The sequence below is a fragment of the Xenopus tropicalis genome, chromosome 3, assembly GCF_000004195.4.
Source record: "Xenopus tropicalis strain Nigerian chromosome 3, UCB_Xtro_10.0, whole genome shotgun sequence".
Lineage (NCBI taxonomy): Eukaryota > Metazoa > Chordata > Amphibia > Anura > Pipidae > Xenopus > Xenopus tropicalis.
The window spans coordinates 144,664,882-144,684,123 of NC_030679.2; the positions used below are offsets into that span (position 1 = coordinate 144,664,882).

General features: G+C 45.6%; 1 protein-coding gene across 2 annotated transcripts; it reads right to left on the reverse strand.

The window, feature by feature from the left end:
- Positions 1-163: 163 nt before the first annotated feature.
- On the reverse strand, positions 164-17,765 carry gucy2d (guanylate cyclase 2D, membrane (retina-specific)). Of its 2 annotated transcripts, none has more exons than XM_031899536.1 (19): positions 17,379-17,765; positions 15,341-16,075; positions 14,892-15,190; positions 13,514-13,865; positions 11,658-11,742; positions 9,910-10,003; positions 9,698-9,829; positions 9,504-9,584; positions 9,218-9,394; positions 8,682-8,838; positions 8,433-8,582; positions 7,384-7,532; positions 6,723-6,886; positions 6,316-6,508; positions 6,060-6,234; positions 5,856-5,954; positions 4,605-4,699; positions 4,403-4,488; positions 164-1,531 (listed from the first exon to the last, which is right to left on the reverse strand). In XM_031899536.1, exons 2-19 carry the CDS (start codon positions 15,999-16,001, stop codon positions 1,435-1,437), a joined length of 3,246 nt encoding a protein of 1,081 aa, XP_031755396.1. In that variant the 5' UTR covers positions 16,002-16,075; positions 17,379-17,765; the 3' UTR covers positions 164-1,434. The 2 variants fall into 2 exon arrangements, with proteins under 2 accessions (XP_031755396.1, XP_002942678.2); XM_002942632.4 differs by having other exon boundaries at positions 17,179-17,765.
- Between the last annotated feature and the right edge of the window lie 1,477 nt (positions 17,766-19,242).

A 19,242-nucleotide genomic window follows, 5' to 3' on the forward strand; every position in this document is an offset into this window, starting at 1 on the left:
TCATTTAACCATGAAATAAACCCAATAGGGCTGTTCTGCCCCAATAAGGGGTAATTATATCTTAGTTGGGATCAAGTACAGGTACTGTTTTATTATTACAGAGAAAAGACATGGATGCCATTGTTGCACTTTAGAGCGAATGGAAAGAATGGGGATGGAAGAGTCTAAACTAACTGTCACTTTTATTTACAGAAGGATATTTGCAAGAAACTAATTGCATCCTTTTTAGACATAGGACCAAAAAAATGGGAAAACAAGATTTCGACCCCCCCCACCCCAACCCCCCTGTTGATAAGAATTTAATGATCACACCCTAGAGAGATACTATTAATATCTAACAGACATAGTGAAAGCTAAAAGACAAAGGAGATCTATAAGGATACACAACTACCATGTCAGTGATTGGCTACTTGGCTATTGTAACATAAATGGAGTCAATAATCTTTCCTTATGGCGGCAACCAAAGGCTGAGGGTACAGTGATTAATGGGCAAATTAGGGAATTTACCGCTAAAGCTGGCCATACACGTTCAGGAACTAGGGGTAGGCAGAAGAGGCAGCTGCCTAGGGCGCAACGATTGGGGGGCGCCAGGCAGTCTCTCCTGCCTACCCCTACTCCGCGCTCTTTAGTCATTGCCCCCGCCGCTTGTCCTTATGCGGTGGGGGCAATAGTGAATTGCGACGCGAACCCCGCCCCCCCGCGTTCAACTGCGCATGCACGCCAAAGGGGGGCGAATGAGGAAGGTGCAAGGGCGAGGTGGCCGACCGGGTTGCCTAGGGCACCCGGTTGGCTTGGCCCGCCCCCGGTTACAGTGAGAGCTGTGAAGTTGTGGGATTGGCCAGCTTTAAGCTTTCTTGATTAATGACCCTATTAGCTCAAAAAAGGACCAATGGAATCAATCCCCCCCCCCCCCACTAAATTTCAGATACAAAGATTGTCTTTCAAACATCCCATTTGCCAAACATTCTGCGAGTCAGACATTCTCTGACATTCTCAGCGAGTCAGACATTCTTTAGTCCGACCTCAGCCAATGAGTAAAGTCAAACGGAGAGGAGATCTCCCATAATGCAGTTGGTCTTCTCTTCCGTCAGAGTGATGAATTGCCAGATCCTTCAAAGTTCTACGTCAAAGATCTCGCCATTGATGGTAACCAGAGGCCCCCAGTGTGGCCCCTCAATCACACGGGGGACTCCTGTTTTACTCAGAGACCCCCAGATACCAGGATGTTGTATATAGGAAATGAGTTTTTGAAAAACAAAAAAAAGTGGCGATGTTCTGGCTGGGACTACCTAAACAAGAGATGCATTCAACGACAAAGATGAACGTTCTACATGTCCTCTTTCCTTTTGGCCTAGACCGTATTGAGTCCGGTACTGTGTCTGGATCCTTCTCGGCGGCTCTAGAACATTAGAAGTTGAAGGAGGCACAATCACTTCATTTCTTTTTTTTCTGGTCCCCTTTCTTGCCCTTCTCGAGTCTCTTTCGCCTTTCCACTGGGATCTCATCCATGCTGATGCCATGGTTACTGCCCCTGTAGGGAAGTGAGATAAAGTCATGTAGATATGAGTCACCCATTGTCCCCCATTGTCTATACTGTATCTATATCTTCTCCCATGAGTTATTCATTCCAGTGCTCCTTGCTTTTTGAGTTTTGCATCTTCCACCTCATTCAGCAAAGTGGCAGCTACTGACATTTAGGTGCAATGAATTTACACTGAGGAGCGTAAATAAATGACGAGTAACTTGTCCATTTTTTTTTTTCATGGACATCTGACAGTAATTCTAGAACAGTGGTCTCCAACCAATGGCCTCAAACAGGTGCTTATCTTTGAATGTCTGGCATAAAGACCATGTGTACTGCCAAACAGAGCCTCTAGTAGTCTACCAGTCCACATTGGGCTACCAAATAACCCAACACAGCTTCATTAGTCACCCCCTAGGAACCTTTTTCATGCTCTGTTGCTCCCCAATTGTGTCCGTGGGTCAAAACAGTTGGGGATCCCTGTGCTAGAACAATGGTGGCAAAGAGTGATGTCTCTGATTGGTTCCCAACTGCCATTTTTACATAAATGGCCAATCTGCCAACTCATTTTGCACTCATATTGGTGGTTCATCATTCTATTACTCAACAAACATGGGAAATGTTCCATAATAATGACAGTTCTTCTTTTACTCATAAAATAACATTTATAGACTTCATTTATTTCTTATCTCCCCCTACTGAATGTCGGTCATTCTGTTAAGTTGACTAGAAAAGGGACGATACATGCTGCTGACCCTTCAATGTGCCAGATCTGAAGGATCTACACAGGCACCAGTCATTGGGTCAAACTGTTGGATCAGTCTCCGGGTGGAAAGATCTGCAGGTTCGAGGACCTCACTGGTTCTAGTATCAAGTTCCCATAGCTACAGCAAGTCAAAAGGGTTGAGGAGACTGCCTCCTATGTATGCAAATAGACCAAAGGGATTCTGGGAACAAATTCCTAAAGGCCATTTACATGGGTTTATCCTATAGGCTAAAGCTCACCCAAAGGGTTTTTGAAGCAAAATCCAGGATAATAGCTGATCAGATTCCCAACTGCATACGTATGAGGCAGTCTCCTCAACCCTTTTGACTTGTCCGTGAATCCCCACTCGTGGCTCTCCCTAAGCTGATCAGAAAACCCTGCCCTACACTGATGAGCCCCAAGAAGGGCGAAACCGCTCTGTAGTTGGGAATCTGATCAGCTATTATCCCGGCTTTTGCTTCAAAAACCCAGTGGGTGAGCTTTAGCCTATATCAGTGCTGTCCAACTTCTGTTGTACCGAGGGCCGGAATTTTTCCGACCTACGTGGTGGAGGGCAAGATAATGGAAGCCAGTTTTGACCACTCCCCTTTTTGAAACCGCACCCACTTGAAACCACACCCATGTTATCACATGACCATACCCATATTAATGGTTGTAGTACAGCAAAAACCTGCCATACTCTGCCTGCCCTACCCTGCCTGTGTGTGCCTTACTCTGCCTTCCCGACCCTGTCTGTGTGTGCCATACTCTGCCTTCCCTACCCTGCCTGTGTGTGCCAAACTCTGCCTTCCCTACCCTGTCTGTGTGTGCCATACTCTGCCTGCCCTACCCTGCCTGTGTGTGCCTTACTCTGCCTTCCCGACCCTGTCTGTGTGTGCCATACTCTGCCTTCCCTACCCTGCCTGTGTGTGCCAAACTCTGCCTTCCCTACCCTGTCTGTGTGTGCCAAACTCTGCCTGCCCTACCCTGTCTGTGTGTGCCATACTCTGCATTCCCTACCCTGCCTGTGTGTGCCAAACTCTGCCTGCCCTACCCTGCCTGTGTGTGCCATACTCTGCCTGCCCTACCCTGCTTGTGTGTGCCATACTCTGCCTGCCCTACCCTGCCTGTGTGTGCCATACTCTGCCTGCCCTACCCTGCCTGTGTGTGCCATACTCTGCCTGCCCTACCCTGCCTGTGTGTGCCATACTCTGCCTTCCCTACCCTGCCTGTGTGTGCCATACTCGGCTTGCCCTATGATGCCTGTGTGTGCCATACTCGGCTTGCCCTATGATGCCTGTGTGTATGGCACACACAGGCAGCCTACAGTGACACAATGCTGGCACTGCTCCTACAGTCTGCACAATAACTATATATTAAAAAACTTTTTAATTGCAGTACCACCTCAGTATATGTTCTTTTTGCAGTATGCAGGGATTATTTGTGGGTTTCTACTGCTCCTGAGGTGTGAACAGGGGAACAATGGGGGTGATTACAGCCTGAGCCTGAGGTGGGAACACTGCAGGGGGTGAACAATGCAGGGATTAAAAGGTGTGAACAACACAGGGGATTACATATTTAAACAATACAGCCTGATTACTGCCTGTATCTGAGGTGAGAACCATGCAGGGGGGGCAGTTAATCTCAGTACTGATACCATTTAAAGCTAACACAAGAGTAAGCCATCAAAGCAGCCAGACAGGTGGGGGGCCACACAGAGGGGGGTCGTGGGCCGCATGCGGCCCGCGGGCTGCCAGTTGGACAGCACTGGCCTATAGGATAAACCCATGTAAATGGGATTTTTTTAGGCACCTTAAGGAATTTGTTCCCAGAATCCCTTTGGTCTATTTGCATAGCTACAGCCAAACATGTTGGCCAGTGCTTGTAGGTCATCCTTGCAGATCCTTGTACCCACCTAACATTAGAGATAGAGAGAGAGAAGTATGAACTTGTATCTCCACTACAGTTGACTTGGTCACCTTTGGTCACAGTATGTGTACTCAATAAGATATATGAGCCCTATGTAAAATATATATGTTGATACGGCATTGTTTATACTATTTTAGCAACTAGAAAACCACAGCAATAAATATGATAGGTTGTAAAGAAAAGTCATATCCAATAAAAGTCCTTACCCTGGTAGAACATCTGGTGGGGTTGGAAGAGGTTTCGTAAATCCTTCCTTTCCTACCAGCCAGTAAGTGTCTTCTACACCTTTACCCTACAAAGAGGAATTGTATAAACTCCAACGATGGGTAATGATCACAATAGGAAACAGACAGAAGAAACAACAGAACAGAAAAAAGATTTCATAGGTTCTATTTGTAATGGACCTACCTTGAGCTCAGTCTTGCCCCTGACTTCAAACCGGTATCCTTCTTTCAAAGAGTGTAAAATAGTAACTGTACTAAGATTTACATGGACTCGGTATGCTAGAAAGAGACCAGAAACTGTTAGTGAGATAAAAATGAAACCAAATGCCAATTTGTAAATACAGGTATGGGATCCCTTATCTGGAAACCCATTATCCAGAAAGTTCCTATTGGGATTATTTAATGGTTAAATGATTCCCTTTTCTCTGTAATAATAAAACAGTACCTGTACTTGATCCCAACTAAGATATAATTACCCCTTATTGGGGGCAGAACAGCCCTATTGGGTTTATTTAATGGTTAAATGATTCCCTTTTCTCTGTAATAATAAAACAGTACCTGTACTTGATCCCAACTAAGATATAATTACCCCTTATTGGGGCAGAACAGCCCTATTGGGTTTATTTAATGGTTAAATGATTCCCTTTTCTCTGTAATAATAAAACAGTACCTGTACTTGATCCCAACTAAGATATAATTACCCCTTATTGGGGGCAGAACAGCCCTATTGGGTTTATTTAATGGTTAAATGATTCCCTTTTCCCTGTAATAATAAAACAGTACCTGTACTTGATCCCAACTAAGATATAATTACCCCTTATTGGGGCAGAACAGCCCTATTGGGTTTATTTCATGGTTAAATGATTCCCTTTTCTCTGTAATAATAAAACAGTACCTGTACTTGATCCCAACTAAGATATAATTACCCCTTATTGGGGCAGAACAGCCCTATTGGGTTTATTTAATGGTTAAATGATTCCCTTTTCTCTGTAATAATAAAACAGTACCTGTACTTGATCCCAACTAAGATATAATTACCCCTTATTGGGGCAGAACAGCCCTATTGGGTTTATTTAATGGTTAAATGATTCCCTTTTCTCTGTAATAATAAAACAGTACCTGTACTTGATCCCAACTAAGATATAATTACCCCTTATTGGGGGCAGAACAGCCCTATTGGGTTTATTTCATGGTTAAATGATTCCCTTTTCTCTGTAATAATAAAACAGTACCTGTACTTGATCCCAACTAAGATATAATTACCCCTTATTGGGGCAGAACAGCCCTATTGGGTTTATTTAACACAATGGACTGGCTGAAAGCTACATCTGGTCAACATGCCTCTAGCTGGACAGGCCTGACCTAGACACTAAAGTAATTTATGGTAACTGTGCATTTCAGAATGTGGATTTATAGAACATTGAAAGCCACTTACGAAGTCCTGTGGATTCCATACGGGAAGCTGTGTTTACAGTGTCACCAAAGAGGCAGTATCGAGGCATTGTGAGCCCAACCACACCAGCAACACATGGGCCTATAGGTAAAGGACATCAAAGACATTGGAATCAGAAGTAAAAATTATAGGGCACAGTTAAAATCAGGAGAAGTTGTTTCCAAGAGATGTGTAGACCCGTCTTACCAGAATGGAGGCCAATCCGAATCCGTACAGGAACATCGGGCATATGCCTCATCTTGAAGGACCCCACTGAGCTGAGAATGTCCAAAGACATATTGGCAATCTCCGCTGCATGACGATTACCATTTGTTTTTGGAAGACCAGAGGCCACCATGTAGGCATCACCGATAGTTTCCACCTAAGCAAAGAGACCTTGTAGTCACCAAAACCCAAAGGGACAAGGGGGCCAATGAGAATACTATAATACACTATCTCTCACCTTGTAGACATCGTGGGAACCGATGATGGCATCAAAAAGTGTGTACAGGTCATTGAGGAGGTCAACCACTTCAATGGGGTCGCTGAGAGAGGAGATGGTGGTGAACCCAACAATATCACTGAAATAAATGGTGACTTCATCAAAATATTCTGGTTCCACTGGAGTGCCGGTCTTCAGAGCTTCCGCTACTGACCTGCAGAACGGGAGAGGAAAATAGAAGAATAGGGATAATTCAGCCGGCTAAGAAGAGCGGACTGAAGCAATAAAGGGACACAACAGAGAAAATTGCCCAATTGCCCACCCATTTTAGTTCTATTACTTTCTATACATATTCCATAATATTTTCCTCACTACCTACCTCCCACCCACCCTATCCCCCCTTTCACCCGGAAATGTCCGTCACTCACGGTGGGAGCATCTGTGTAAGGAGTTTATCAGTCTTCTGCTTCTCCACCTCCAGCTCCTCCGTCCTCTCTCGGATCAGGTCTTCCAGGTTACTGGAATACTGCTCCAGCATCCTGAGCATTGAGTCAATGATATTGGTCTTGCGTCCGCGGTTTATATTTTTAAACTTAAGCAGAAAGAAATGGGGCCATGGTCAGAGAAGGAATTATGGGGGAGAAACAAGGGCAATGGGACAAGAGAAGAAGACAGAGACAGAGAAGAAGTCAAGTCATTAATTGTAAAGCAGAACCAAATTAGAAATTAGATCCATTTTTATATTGAAACCCTATCCGGTTTTATTTCAATCCCTGTTTCTTTTGGGTAGAAACGGACGTGGTCGATGGTTCCTAAAAAAGAATATGGTGGAACTATCAACTTTATACAGGGATTCACTAGACAAAGTCTACACCAAAGCCAAAATGATGACTGAATCGATATGCCCCTATCCTAAGCACAATGTAGAAGGAAAAGCCCCAGATTGCTTCATGATAACCGGTGCTAGAATCAGTATCCCCAGTACAACTGTAGCAGCTACTAGTATAAATATAGGGAAAACCAAAATGAGAGTGACCCCTTGGGGTAAGTAGGTGGAATGGCAGGGACGAAGTTTACTCTTGTAGCTACCTGGTCAAATATCTGATCTATGGTTGGCCTTCTCTCGGGCTGCTCACTCCAACATAGCTTCATTAGCTGGATACATTCAGGGGGGGCCTGGTCCAGAGAGACCGAGGGGCGACATAGAGGCGGAGGACGCAGAACTTTCCGTATTATTTCTGGGAAGAGAAAGAAAGATTACAAATGAATAGTGATGAGTGATCTGTCCCGTTTTGCTTCACCGAAAAAATTGCGAATCTTTCAAAAGATTCGCGAAACAGTGATAAATTTGTGAAACGACGAAAATGTCATGCGTCAAAAAAAAAACTGTCGCCCATGGCTATTCTTTTGTCGCCCGCGGCTATTCTTTTGTCTCCCGCGACTATTCCTTTGTTGCCCGCGGCTATTCTTTTGTCGCGCAGCTATTCTTTTGTCGCCCGCGTCTACTCTTTTGTCGCCCGCGGCTATTATTTTGTCGCCCGCGTCTATTCTTTTGTCGCCCGCGGCTGTTATTTTGTCATCCGCGGCTATTCTTTTGTCGCCCTCGTCTATTCTTTTGTCGCCCGCGGCTATTCTTTTGTCGCCCGCGGCTGTTATTTTGTCGCGCGCGGCTGTTATTTTGTCACCCACGTCTATTCTTTTGTCGCCCGCGGCTATTATTTTGTCAACCGCGGCTATTATTTTGTCAACCGCGGCTATTATTTTGTCAACCGCGGCTATTCTTTTGTGGGGGGGGGGGGGGGGGCGAAAATCTTTGGACGCGCAGCAAATTTTTCCATGGCGAATTTTTTCATCCGTTTCATGAAACAATACGCCAATGGCGAAACGCGGAAATCTGCCGCGAATCCATGCCTGGCGAAACATTTTGCCCATCACTACAAATGAAGGCAGAGTAGACAAAGGTGAGGTGAGGAAGAGATGGATGTAGAAATGCAAAGGGTAGGGGTTCAGCAAGATGGAGACTTGTGCGTTAATAACTATAGGGGTGAGACAAAAGAAACTAGAAGTAGTTGTAGAAAGAAGGAAGGGAACGGGTGCAAATGAGAGGATATAATGAGAAGGAACGAGATGTTACGTACCATCAGCTGTGACTTCCAGCATGCAGTATGGAGGCCCTCGTACAATAACTTCTTGCATTATTATGGCAAAACTGTAGATATCTCCTCTGTAGGTGCCTCTTTGGCAGAGGGTAGCGTCTCGAAGGAGTTCGGGGGCCGTCCAGAACAGGTCTGAAAGGAGAGATCTCTGAGTGTAAACACAGCATTGTTTGTACTGTACCTGAGCTTTGTGCTCATGTCATGTATGTGTCTACCCAAACGCCGGCTTACCCTCAGGCTGGAGCTGAGTTGAGGGCAGTCTTTGAGCATCATAGAGCTCATTCATGCCAAAGTCAGTCAATTTTAGGACAAATCTCCCATCTACAACACAGTTGCGCGACTTAAGGCGGCCATGAGGAAGCTCACGATGATGGAGGAACTTCAGGCCCTGTAGAGGAGAAGGAAAAGAAGAACCCATTGCAGTAAAAGTTGCTGATAACATTATTATTGTTATGAATTCTGTCTAAAAGATATCAAACTTCTTTTTCCCTACAGTGGATTAAAGCCTGGACTCTTAAGGCCTCCTGGGTTAAATAGCCCTGTTTTACAGCTTCAGCCCTCTTCTGCTGAACCTAGTCCAGAACTAGACCCCATGAAGGTCCAGACTTTTGTAAGTGAGAACTAGATGTAGCTGACTTTGCATCTACGTTCTAGATGACTCAACAACAGCCAAAGACAATGACGACCTTGTGGCTCCCTGGAATGTCTTTGTTTATAGCCATGGCTTTACTCAGGTCCATAAACGTACTTATTTGCAGACTTCTTACCTTTATGAGATCGAGCAAAAGGGAGGATTTGAACATCCAGTCCAGCTTCATGTCCTGGTTCTGGATGAGGTCCTCCAGACTGCCCCGAGAGCAGTGTTCGGACACCACACCTATTACTCCGATGTCATCGAAGAGACCCAGGTAGAGGTTGATATTCTCATGTCGGAGCTCACGGAGCTGAAGACATGGAGGAAGACCAAGTTACTCAATGACCCCCCCCGTGCTGTACAACCACCAAGTATATGATCAAGAGGAACGTCTCTTTGAATGCAGCTCACTCACTTACCTTGCAGAAGACATTTTTTGTAGCTGGACGGAGGTCTCCATGTTTCTCGCCAGGGAATTTTTTCAGCCACACCCAGTCCCCCTGTGGACAGTGCCAGCATATTTCACTCATTATATGGATGTCAGCTCCATGACAATCTTTTTCTTAACCACAACATCTACAGTAGGTTATTACGGTAGGGCAATCAGTGTTACCTCAAACACCCCGATGTTTGTGTTGTGTGGGGTAGCGGCTGCCACGCTCTTCCCCGATACCGAATGCCGAGGTGTGCGCATATCGCTGACGCTCCTCCCCAATAGGCTTGACCGGCTGTCATCCACCACCTTCTGAGGAGGGAGAGATTTCTTATTGCCCTGTTCTTATTGCTTGGGGTCACTACCGCCCAACACAAGGGTCTGTTTATTACCTTTTTGCTATGTGAATGAATAAAAGTCAGGTCCTCCATTGTAAGGAAGATCTTATTGGGCCCCTTAGCAAGCTTGGCGTAGTGAATGCGACGCCTGCAGAATAAAGACCATACAAAGTCAACATTGAGGGTATCTAATACATTCATTGGGACAAAACAAACATATACAAGTTGCCCCAGGGACTGGTCCCATTGCCATCTTGGAGTCAGGAAGGAATTGTTTCCCCTCTGGGGCAAATTAGAGAGGCTTCAGATGGGGTTTTCACCTTCCTCTGGATCAACTAGTAGTTAGGCAGGTTATATATAGGCATTACGGTTGAACTTGATGGATGTGTGTCTTTTTTCAACCTAACTTACTATGTTACTATGTATGTTACTGTGATTGCCATCTTGGAGTCAGGAAGGAATTTTTTCCCCTCTGGGGCAAATTAGAGAGGCTTCAGATGGGGTTTTCGCCTTCCTCTGGATCAACTGGCAGTTAGGCAGGTTATATATAGGCATTAGGGTTGAACGTGATGGACGTGTGTCTTTTTTCAACCTAACTTACTATGTTACTATGTATGTTACTGTGATTGCCATCTTGGAGTCAGGAAGGAATTTTTCCCCTCTGAGGCAAATTAGAGGCGTCAGATGGGGTTTTCGCCTTCCTCGGGATCAACTGGCAGTTAGGCAGGTTATATATCGGCATTATGGTTGAACTTGATGGACGTGTGTCTTTTTTCAACCTAACTTACTATGTTACTATGTTACTATGTATGTTACTATGATTGCCATCTTGGGGTCAGGAAGGAATTTTTCCCCTCTGGGGCAAATAAGAGAGGCTTCAGATGGGGTTTTCGCCTTCCTCTGGATCAACTGGCAGTTAGGCAGGTTATATATAGGCATTATGGTCGAACGTGATGGACATACGTCTTTTTTCAACCTAACTTACTATATTACTATAAAGAGGCGTATAGGGAGGGTACGTCAGATCCCATTGGGGCACCTAGTTACTGCCAGTGGTGGGACATAACATGCCAAATATAGTCCCCTGCAGAACTACTTTGAATTCCATCATCATCATCATCCCCTGCACCCCATATGGAGCATCACACAACCTACACTGCATTTTATATCACCCCAACATTCAATCCCAAAGTGCCCCTAGTTATGGTTAAGGTACATGGAGAATGACTATTTTCTCTTCTAGATACACCTATAACGCCAACTCTAAGGATAATTAGGGTTATTCAATGGCGGATCCCAATATATTTCTCTATTTCTGTAACCTTGTTATGAACTAAGGGGGCCATGACCAAAACGTAGACCTCCAAGATGGCTTGGAGGTCCCAAGGGTCTCACCCAAGCTCATACGAAGTATCCTATGCTATATATGTATATGCACAGGGCTTCACCCACCTCCATAAGGAGATGCAAGATGCTCTAGGTCAGCGGTTCTCAACCTGTAGCTCGGGAACCCATTTGGGGGGTCGAACAACCCTTTCACAGGGGTCGCCTAAGACCATCAGGAAACACATATTTCTGATGGTCTTAGGAATAATTCTATGGTTGGGGGTCACCACAACATGTGGCATTAGGAAGGTCGAGAACCACTGCTCTAGGTCTAGAAGGCCATAGCAACCAATTAGCAGGATTCATTTACTCTCTACAGCGGGAAAGCAAACATCTCATTGACAGTAGTTATTACACCAGGATCACGCTTCGACTGCAGTGGTTATTACCCCCCCCATACGTATCTCACAACGTACCTGATATACCATGTAAAGGATCCTCCAATGAGTATAAAGCTGGAGAGAAGGATGAAGATGAGGAATACATAGGCGGGATCCACCCCTACAGAGAAATGAAGCACAGTGACAGTCACTTGGAATAAGAGGAATATTGATCCGTTTAAGAGAAAGGGATGGGACCAGGGATTGTGGGCTCACTCATGTATTATAAGGGATAATGTACCCCCTTCTGTAAATGATAAGGATATTAGCAGTCACTGAGGGGTTCTGTGCCCATATAAAGGCACAAGGCTGCAGGCTGAGTTATACAGGGAACTCTGAGTATCACTCATGTATTATAAGGGATAATGTACCCCCTACTGTAAATGATAAGGATATTAGCAGTCACTGAGGGGTTCTGTGCCCATATAAAGGCACAAGGCTGCAGGCTGAGTTATACAGGGAACTCTGAGTATCACTCATGTATTATAAGGGATAATGTACCCCCTTCTGTAAATGATAAGGATATTAGCAGTCACTGAGGGGTTCTGTGCCCATATAAAGGCACAAGGCTGCAGGCTGAGTTATACAGGGAACTCTGAGTATCACTCATGTATTATAAGGGATAATGTACCCCCTACTGTAAATGATAAGGATATTAGCAGTCACTGAGGGGTTCTGTGCCCCCCATATAAAGGCACAAGGCTGCAGGCTGAGTTATACAGGGAACTCTGAGTATCACTCATGTATTATAAGGGATAATGTACCCCCTACTGTAAATGATAAGGATATTAGCAGTCACTGAGGGGTTCTGTGCCCCCCATATAAAGGCACAAGGCTGCAGGCTGAGTTATACAGGGAACTCTGAGTATCACTCATGTATTATAAGGGATAATGTACCCCCTACTGTAAATGATAAGGATATTAGCAGTCACTGAGGGGTTCTGTGCCCCCCATATAAAGGCACAAGGCTGCAGGCTGAGTTATACAGGGAACTCTGAGTATCACTCATGTATTATAAGGGATAATGTACCCCCTACTGTAAATGATAAGGATATTAGCAGTCACTGAGGGGTTCTGTGCCCCCCATATAAAGGCACAAGGCTGCAGGCTGAGTTATACAGGGAACTCTGAGTATCACTCATGTATTATAAGGGATAATGTACCCCCTACTGTAAATGATAAGGATATTAGCAGTCACTGAGGGGTTCTGTGCCCCCCATATAAAGGCACAAGGCTGCAGGCTGAGTTATACAGGGAACTCTGAGTATCACTCATGTATTATAAGGGATAATGTACCCCCTACTGTAAATGATAAGGATATTAGCAGTCACTGAGGGGTTCTGTGCCCCCCATATAAAGGCACAAGGCTGCAGGCTGAGTTATACAGGGAACTCTGAGTATCACTCATGTATTATAAGGGATAATGTACCCCCTACTGTAAATGATAAGGATATTAGCAGTCACTGAGGGGTTCTGTGCCCATATAAAGGCACAAGGCTGCAGGCTGGAGTAAAAGCCTCAGATGGGAGCTTACACTGGGAAGATCACGCAGGCTTTAATGTAAGCAGTGGGCTAAAGTAGAACACGCAGATCAGAGAAGAAGTCCTTAATGAAAGCAGTTGTTGAGAGTAGAACAGGCAGAATGGGCTTATGGGGAGATTAGGGAGTCTTTAACTCAAGCAGCAAGTTGGGCAAGAACATACAGATGGCAGCATAAAGTGGGGGGCAACAGGGAATCTTTACTATAATAGTGCCCCCATATGAAAGCTTATGGGTGATGGAAAGAAAGTACTGGACAAAATGAAAGATCACTGCTCAGCTATTTTATATTAACTATTATAGACCATTATCAGTTCTCTCTTGGGTAGTGCTTTCTATCCCGTTGGCCTTACCTCCAGTACAGATTGTATTCCGGTCAAACCAGCAGTCAGAGTCGGTTCCAATCCGATACGAATAGGGGAAATGAATATCCCGGCGAAAAATGAGATCCCCCGTGGCCGACTGAAAAGTATAAACAGGGAAAAGTCTTCTGCTCTCCCCATCCGTGTCCAGGATGACGAAGTTGGTCTGCGAGTCCCCGTCCTCGTCGAGGTTGACTGGGTACCCAAAGCCTTCCAGCTGGATGTTTTTAGCATGACGTGTGGTGGAAGAGGCGGTCACTCGTTGCGTAGCTTGGTATGAGCGGTCGGCGGTGGCGCCAAGCAAGTAGATGGAGTTGTATATGGTGGCAAATAGAGGGGACACCTGGTGAGGCAGGAGAACAAAGGATCAACATCTGGATACAGAAGAAACCTAGGGATATATTGACCAAGGTGTGTTTGAAAATAGCCTTCAATGCCACAGTAATTCCACTCTTTCTCTCCAAAAAACTGTAACTATGTCCCTCCCCTGCTGAACTAACAAATGGGGAGGAGTCGGGACTATGTCCTTCCCCTGAGGAATAGCACAGTAACATTTCCCATGGAGTGACAAACAAAAGGAAAAGTAACTCTTATAAAGGATTGTGGCAAACAGAGCAGACACCCCTAGTGATGGAGGAGAAAAAAAAATGAACATCTGGATACAGAAAAAACTTAGGGATATATTGACCGAGGTGTGTTTGAAAATAGCCTTCACTGCCACAGTAAATCCACTCTTCCTCTCCAAATAACTGTAACTATGTCCCTCCCCTGCAGAACTAACACATGGGGAGGAGTCAGGACTATGTCCTTCCCCTGAGGAACAGCACAGTGACATTTCCCATGGAGTGAAAAAAAAAGGAACTCTTATAAAGGATTGTGGCAAACAGAGGAGACATCCCTAGTGATGGAGGAGAACAAAAAATGAACATCTGGATACAGAAGAAGGTATATTTATCAAGGCATATTCATAAATGGCCTTTAATGCCATGGTAAATCCACTCTTCCTCTCCAATTAACTGTAACTATGTCCCTCCCCTGCAGAACTAACACATGGGGAGGAGTCGGGACTATGTCCTTCCCCTGAGGAACAGCACAGTGGCATTTCCCATGGAGTGACAAAAAAAGGAAAAGGAGCCATGAGTGCCATTGTAGAGTGACGGAGAGACGTAGTCAGTAGAAGAGGAGAGTCCACACTTCCTCTTCAAACAAGCTTTAACAATGTCACTCCCCTGCAGAACTAACACAAAGGGGAGGAGTCAAGTCTATGTCCTACCCCTGAAGTATGACACAGTGACACACAAAAAAGAACCTTTAACATTTCCCATGGAGGGTCATAAAAGGAAAAGGGGATCTCATAAAGCCGTTGTACCTCTGTAGGATCAATATCTTGAGGAACCTCATGTCTGGCTTTTGCATCCTGAAAGGTTTCATAAAAGTTTCCGTGTTCAGAGGAGGCAGTGATGGTAAGGACAGCATCGTACGCTCGCCGGAGCTTGGTGTTGTTAGTGAATACAGGGAAGATGCGATCATACGGAAGACTAAACTGCAGAGTGTCATAAGGGATAAAGACCACTGAGCCATCTGCCATTCTCATGTCGTGGGCCTCCTCCAGTAGGCGGCGCTGGTCCTCACCGCCGATTAAAACCGAGTGCATGCACATAACCACGACTATAGTAAAGAATAGACAGAGATGAGTCGGAGGTAAAGAGAGGAGGAAACTAGAGGAGAACTAGAGGACTAGGGTGAAGCCACCATAGTTTATGAAAGGTGTTGGATGAAGATGAAATATATAAACCAAGATTAAGGTAGATTCCTTACCTTTTACTCTTTGTCTCCATTTAATTCTTTTCAGTGCTTCCTTTGGCCCTTCTGCCCCCCCTTCCATGACGATTACGGGTCCCACAGGAATACCCCAGCCTCGGAGTGCATCACCCAGTTCCATGCCAGCTCCAATCCAATGATCCTGAGGGCCAGTGACTATAGCGACTCCAGCCCAGCGGAAGAACTTGAACACGGAATACAGAACATCTACAGGATAAGGTAGTGGGCTCAGGACCCCAGTGCACGACCAGGAAACCATTGGTTTATTCCATCCTTTTGCAAGTAGGCTGGCAGATGAGCAGTATCCAGGGTTGGCGGGGCCAACAAAGGCAGTTGCGGAATTTTCCATATGAGTGAAGGCAGCTAGTGCAAGGGGTGTAGAACATCCTTGAGTCAATAATAAGTAATCAAACCAAAGTCCGGAGGATAGGGAACGGTCTTTGTTGAGGTCAGAAATAGCCAGCTGAGCTGCCACTTTAGGAAGAGCTTTGGCCAAGAAAGGATCACATGTCCAAGGACCTACAAGTCCAATTTGGAAGGTGGCCGTCCAAGCTATCTTTGGTAAAAGAAGGACAAAAAAGCAATAGAGAAAGTAGGAACATGATGATGTCCACCTGGGGTGGTTGGAGAGGAAAAGCAGGGAGGTCGATTGATGCATGACATCGATAGAACTTCAGAGCTTAGTAGTGGATGGGGATCATGGCTTGGATGGTTGGAATCCAATGAAGTCAGCTGGTCAGAAAAGAGATCAAAATGATCAATGATTCATGGATAAGTGAAAAGCAGAAAGGTCCAGTCTGAACATGTTGAAGGAGAAATGTCATGAGAAGGTAAATATGGCTCCTAGGGATTCCAGGAGAGTTGGGCACCACATACACCCTAATGTGACCCAAATCTCACCCCACCGGACTTTCAGGTTCAGTAGACCAGTAGAAACATACTATAACCTCAGAGTCCATAACAGACATAACTGTAAAGGTGTTACCAAACACCATACTCTTCTTAAAGTCCCTGTAAAGGTCAAACAGGATTTCGGCATCTGCATAATGGACATGTCTGTCACTCGGGGCTTAGGTACAAGAATCCTTCTGTGACACAACTCGTTAAGAGTCGCAATCCTAAATATAGCACTAGGGAATCTGATTCAAGGGATTGTAATGGGAAAGGTAAGAATCCTTAATTCCTCCACCCAATGAGTAAATGGGAGACTGGAACATTCTTAGGACAGGTGATGGGTTACTATTCATGAAGCATATTCTTTCCATCAATGTCTAGTTTGATTTATCAACTAATGAACATCAAGACATCGTGGTGGGCTGGTGATGGCCATGGCTATATTAACCTTTAACATTCTGACATACACTCCAATCAAAGACCCTTCTTGACACTACTGTTCTACTTTTCAAAGAACACAACCTACTGTGCTCTTGTCTTAACCCTAGTTGCAGGACCAAAGCCTGCAACTATCCAGATGCTATTGATCTTCAGTTCCTATCACCCAAAAGGCCACATCTATGCTCTAGGAGACCCATTAACCTCCAAGGCTACCTCTTCCTAGCTTGCCAATGATCTTTGTAACACCCCTATATGGCTACCCACCAGGAAACATCTCAAGCTACCCACCAGGAAACATCTCAAGCTACCCACCAGGAAACATCTCAAGCTACCCACCAGGAAACATCTAAAGCCACCCACCAGGAAACATCTCAAGCTACCCCCCAGGAAACATCTCAAGCTACCCACCAGGAAACATCTCAAGCTACCCACCAGGAAACATCTCGAGCTCTTTCTTTCAAACGGTTGCACAAAACAAGACCATAAAATTATGTACCTACCGAGCCTCCAGTTCCATCAGGGCTGTTCTTGTATGGAAGTGGTGCTCCTTACTTAAGGTACTGGTTGACTATGGCCGATTCCTAGAGAGATCCCGAGGCTCTGCCCATGACAGAGGGGATAGAGCGCTCAGGCAAGACACCTAATCCTGATCTTTAATCTGCTCTCGGACTTACTCCAGTTCTCTAATCTCTTTTCTTACCATTCTCTTGCTTGTTCTTTTGGCCTGGCATTCTTCCCTTTTTGTCTTCTATACTCTTATTATCTTCTTTCTTATTGTTTAATTGCGCAAATCTTCATCTCATCCTCAATTTCTAGCTTTTCCCAGTTTTCTTCATTCATTTTTCAGCAAATCTGTTAAGTTCACTCCAACTTTACTGGCTTTATTAACTATATTCTCTTTGCTCCCTCGCCCCGGTTAGACAGGTAGGCGTTCCATGGGCTCAACAATTGTGTTAATGGGGAAACTTTCATTCCTTTCTTATGAGGATGATCAGCTTGTCTCCTCGTTGCTCTCCCCCTCTACCTCTCGCTCTGACATTCCGCTGATTCTTTCTGCCTCCTGTCGTTAGCCCCCTCCCCTCATTAAGCTGATTAGCCGGGGCTCAGGGGGGGTTGTGGGTCATCTCTCACCTCAACTCCCTGTCTCTGGGGCTGCTGCGTAATAGCTGGGTATCAGCACAGAGTGAGAGTTAGCTGTGTGTCTTATAGAGAGAGAGAGAGGACAGAATGAGAGATAGCTGTGTATTATATAAAGAGAGAGGGACAGGGTGAGAGATAGCTGTGTATCTTAAAGAGAGAGATAAGGTCCCCATACACGGGCTGATTGTAGCCGCGGATATCGGCCCCTTGGCAGCTTATCGGCCCATGTAGGGGCAGGAACAAGGGGTATGCCGACCGATATCTGGCAGGTTAAACGATTTAGTCGGATCGGGGACCGCATTGGCTCATTGATGCGGTCCCCGAACCGACTGCCCCATTGCCGCCATTAGAATTCCATCATTTGGCCCCAGGGCCTGGACACCAGTAGGTGGGGATATCGGGAGAAGATCCGCTCGCTTGGCGACCTCGCCAAGCGAGCGGATCTTCACGTGTATGGCCACCTTTAAGGTGCCCATACACTGATCTTCTCCTGATACCCCCACCTACAGGCGGGCGATATCGTGAGAATCCAGGCTAATTTGATCGCTTGGACCTGGGGCCAAACGATCGAATTATAACGACGGGTATAGGAAAAGTTGGTCCGGGGACCGCATCAACGAGCTTATGCGGTCCCCGATCCGACTAGATTTTTTAACCTATCCAATCGATATCTGGCCAATTTGCCAGACTGTTTCGGCAAACTGTTGCAAGCCCTCCTTTCAGGTCCAACCTTTTGTCAGGGACCCCCGTAGCTAATAACAAGGTTCCACATGTAGGGGAAACACTGGTTTCTCAGCCATTCAGTCTTAGTTCCAAGAAGATCTAGAACAGCAAGACACTAACCATACCCTAATTGCCCTTTGTCAGACTAAATACTCTTCTAGTCCATCTCAAACAGGAATTTCTCCCAAATCTCCCCCCAAGTGGATTTCTTGACTGTGCCCCCACTGCCACTGCTACGATTGGCCACAGGGAGGAGCAGCCCCACAGTTTGGGAACCACTGCCATGTACATGACAAGCATCAATGCACCAGTAACACCAGGTTGACAATTGGTAGACCCACATAGACCCTTATCTGCCTTTTCAGGCCAACAGGACAGGAGAAGGACATGAGAGTTTGAGTGGTGGAAACATGATGGAATGAGCTGAGCAATCATCTGAGCAACACTACAATGGACCCCTTGCTGGTTGTTTCCTTGTTGAACATTCTTAGAACCAAGAATGGGACTCGAGCAGGTTCAGACCGAGATCCAGAACTGGCCCTGGTACTTCATGTTTACAGGGGCCCACGCAAGCATGATGACGTTCCTAGGGGTGACTGATAAAGTCTGTGATTGGCTATATGGTAGCCCAGCATGGACAGGCAGCTTTCAGGAGGCTCTATTTGGCAGTACCCATGCCCAACCTGCCCATCTCCAACACC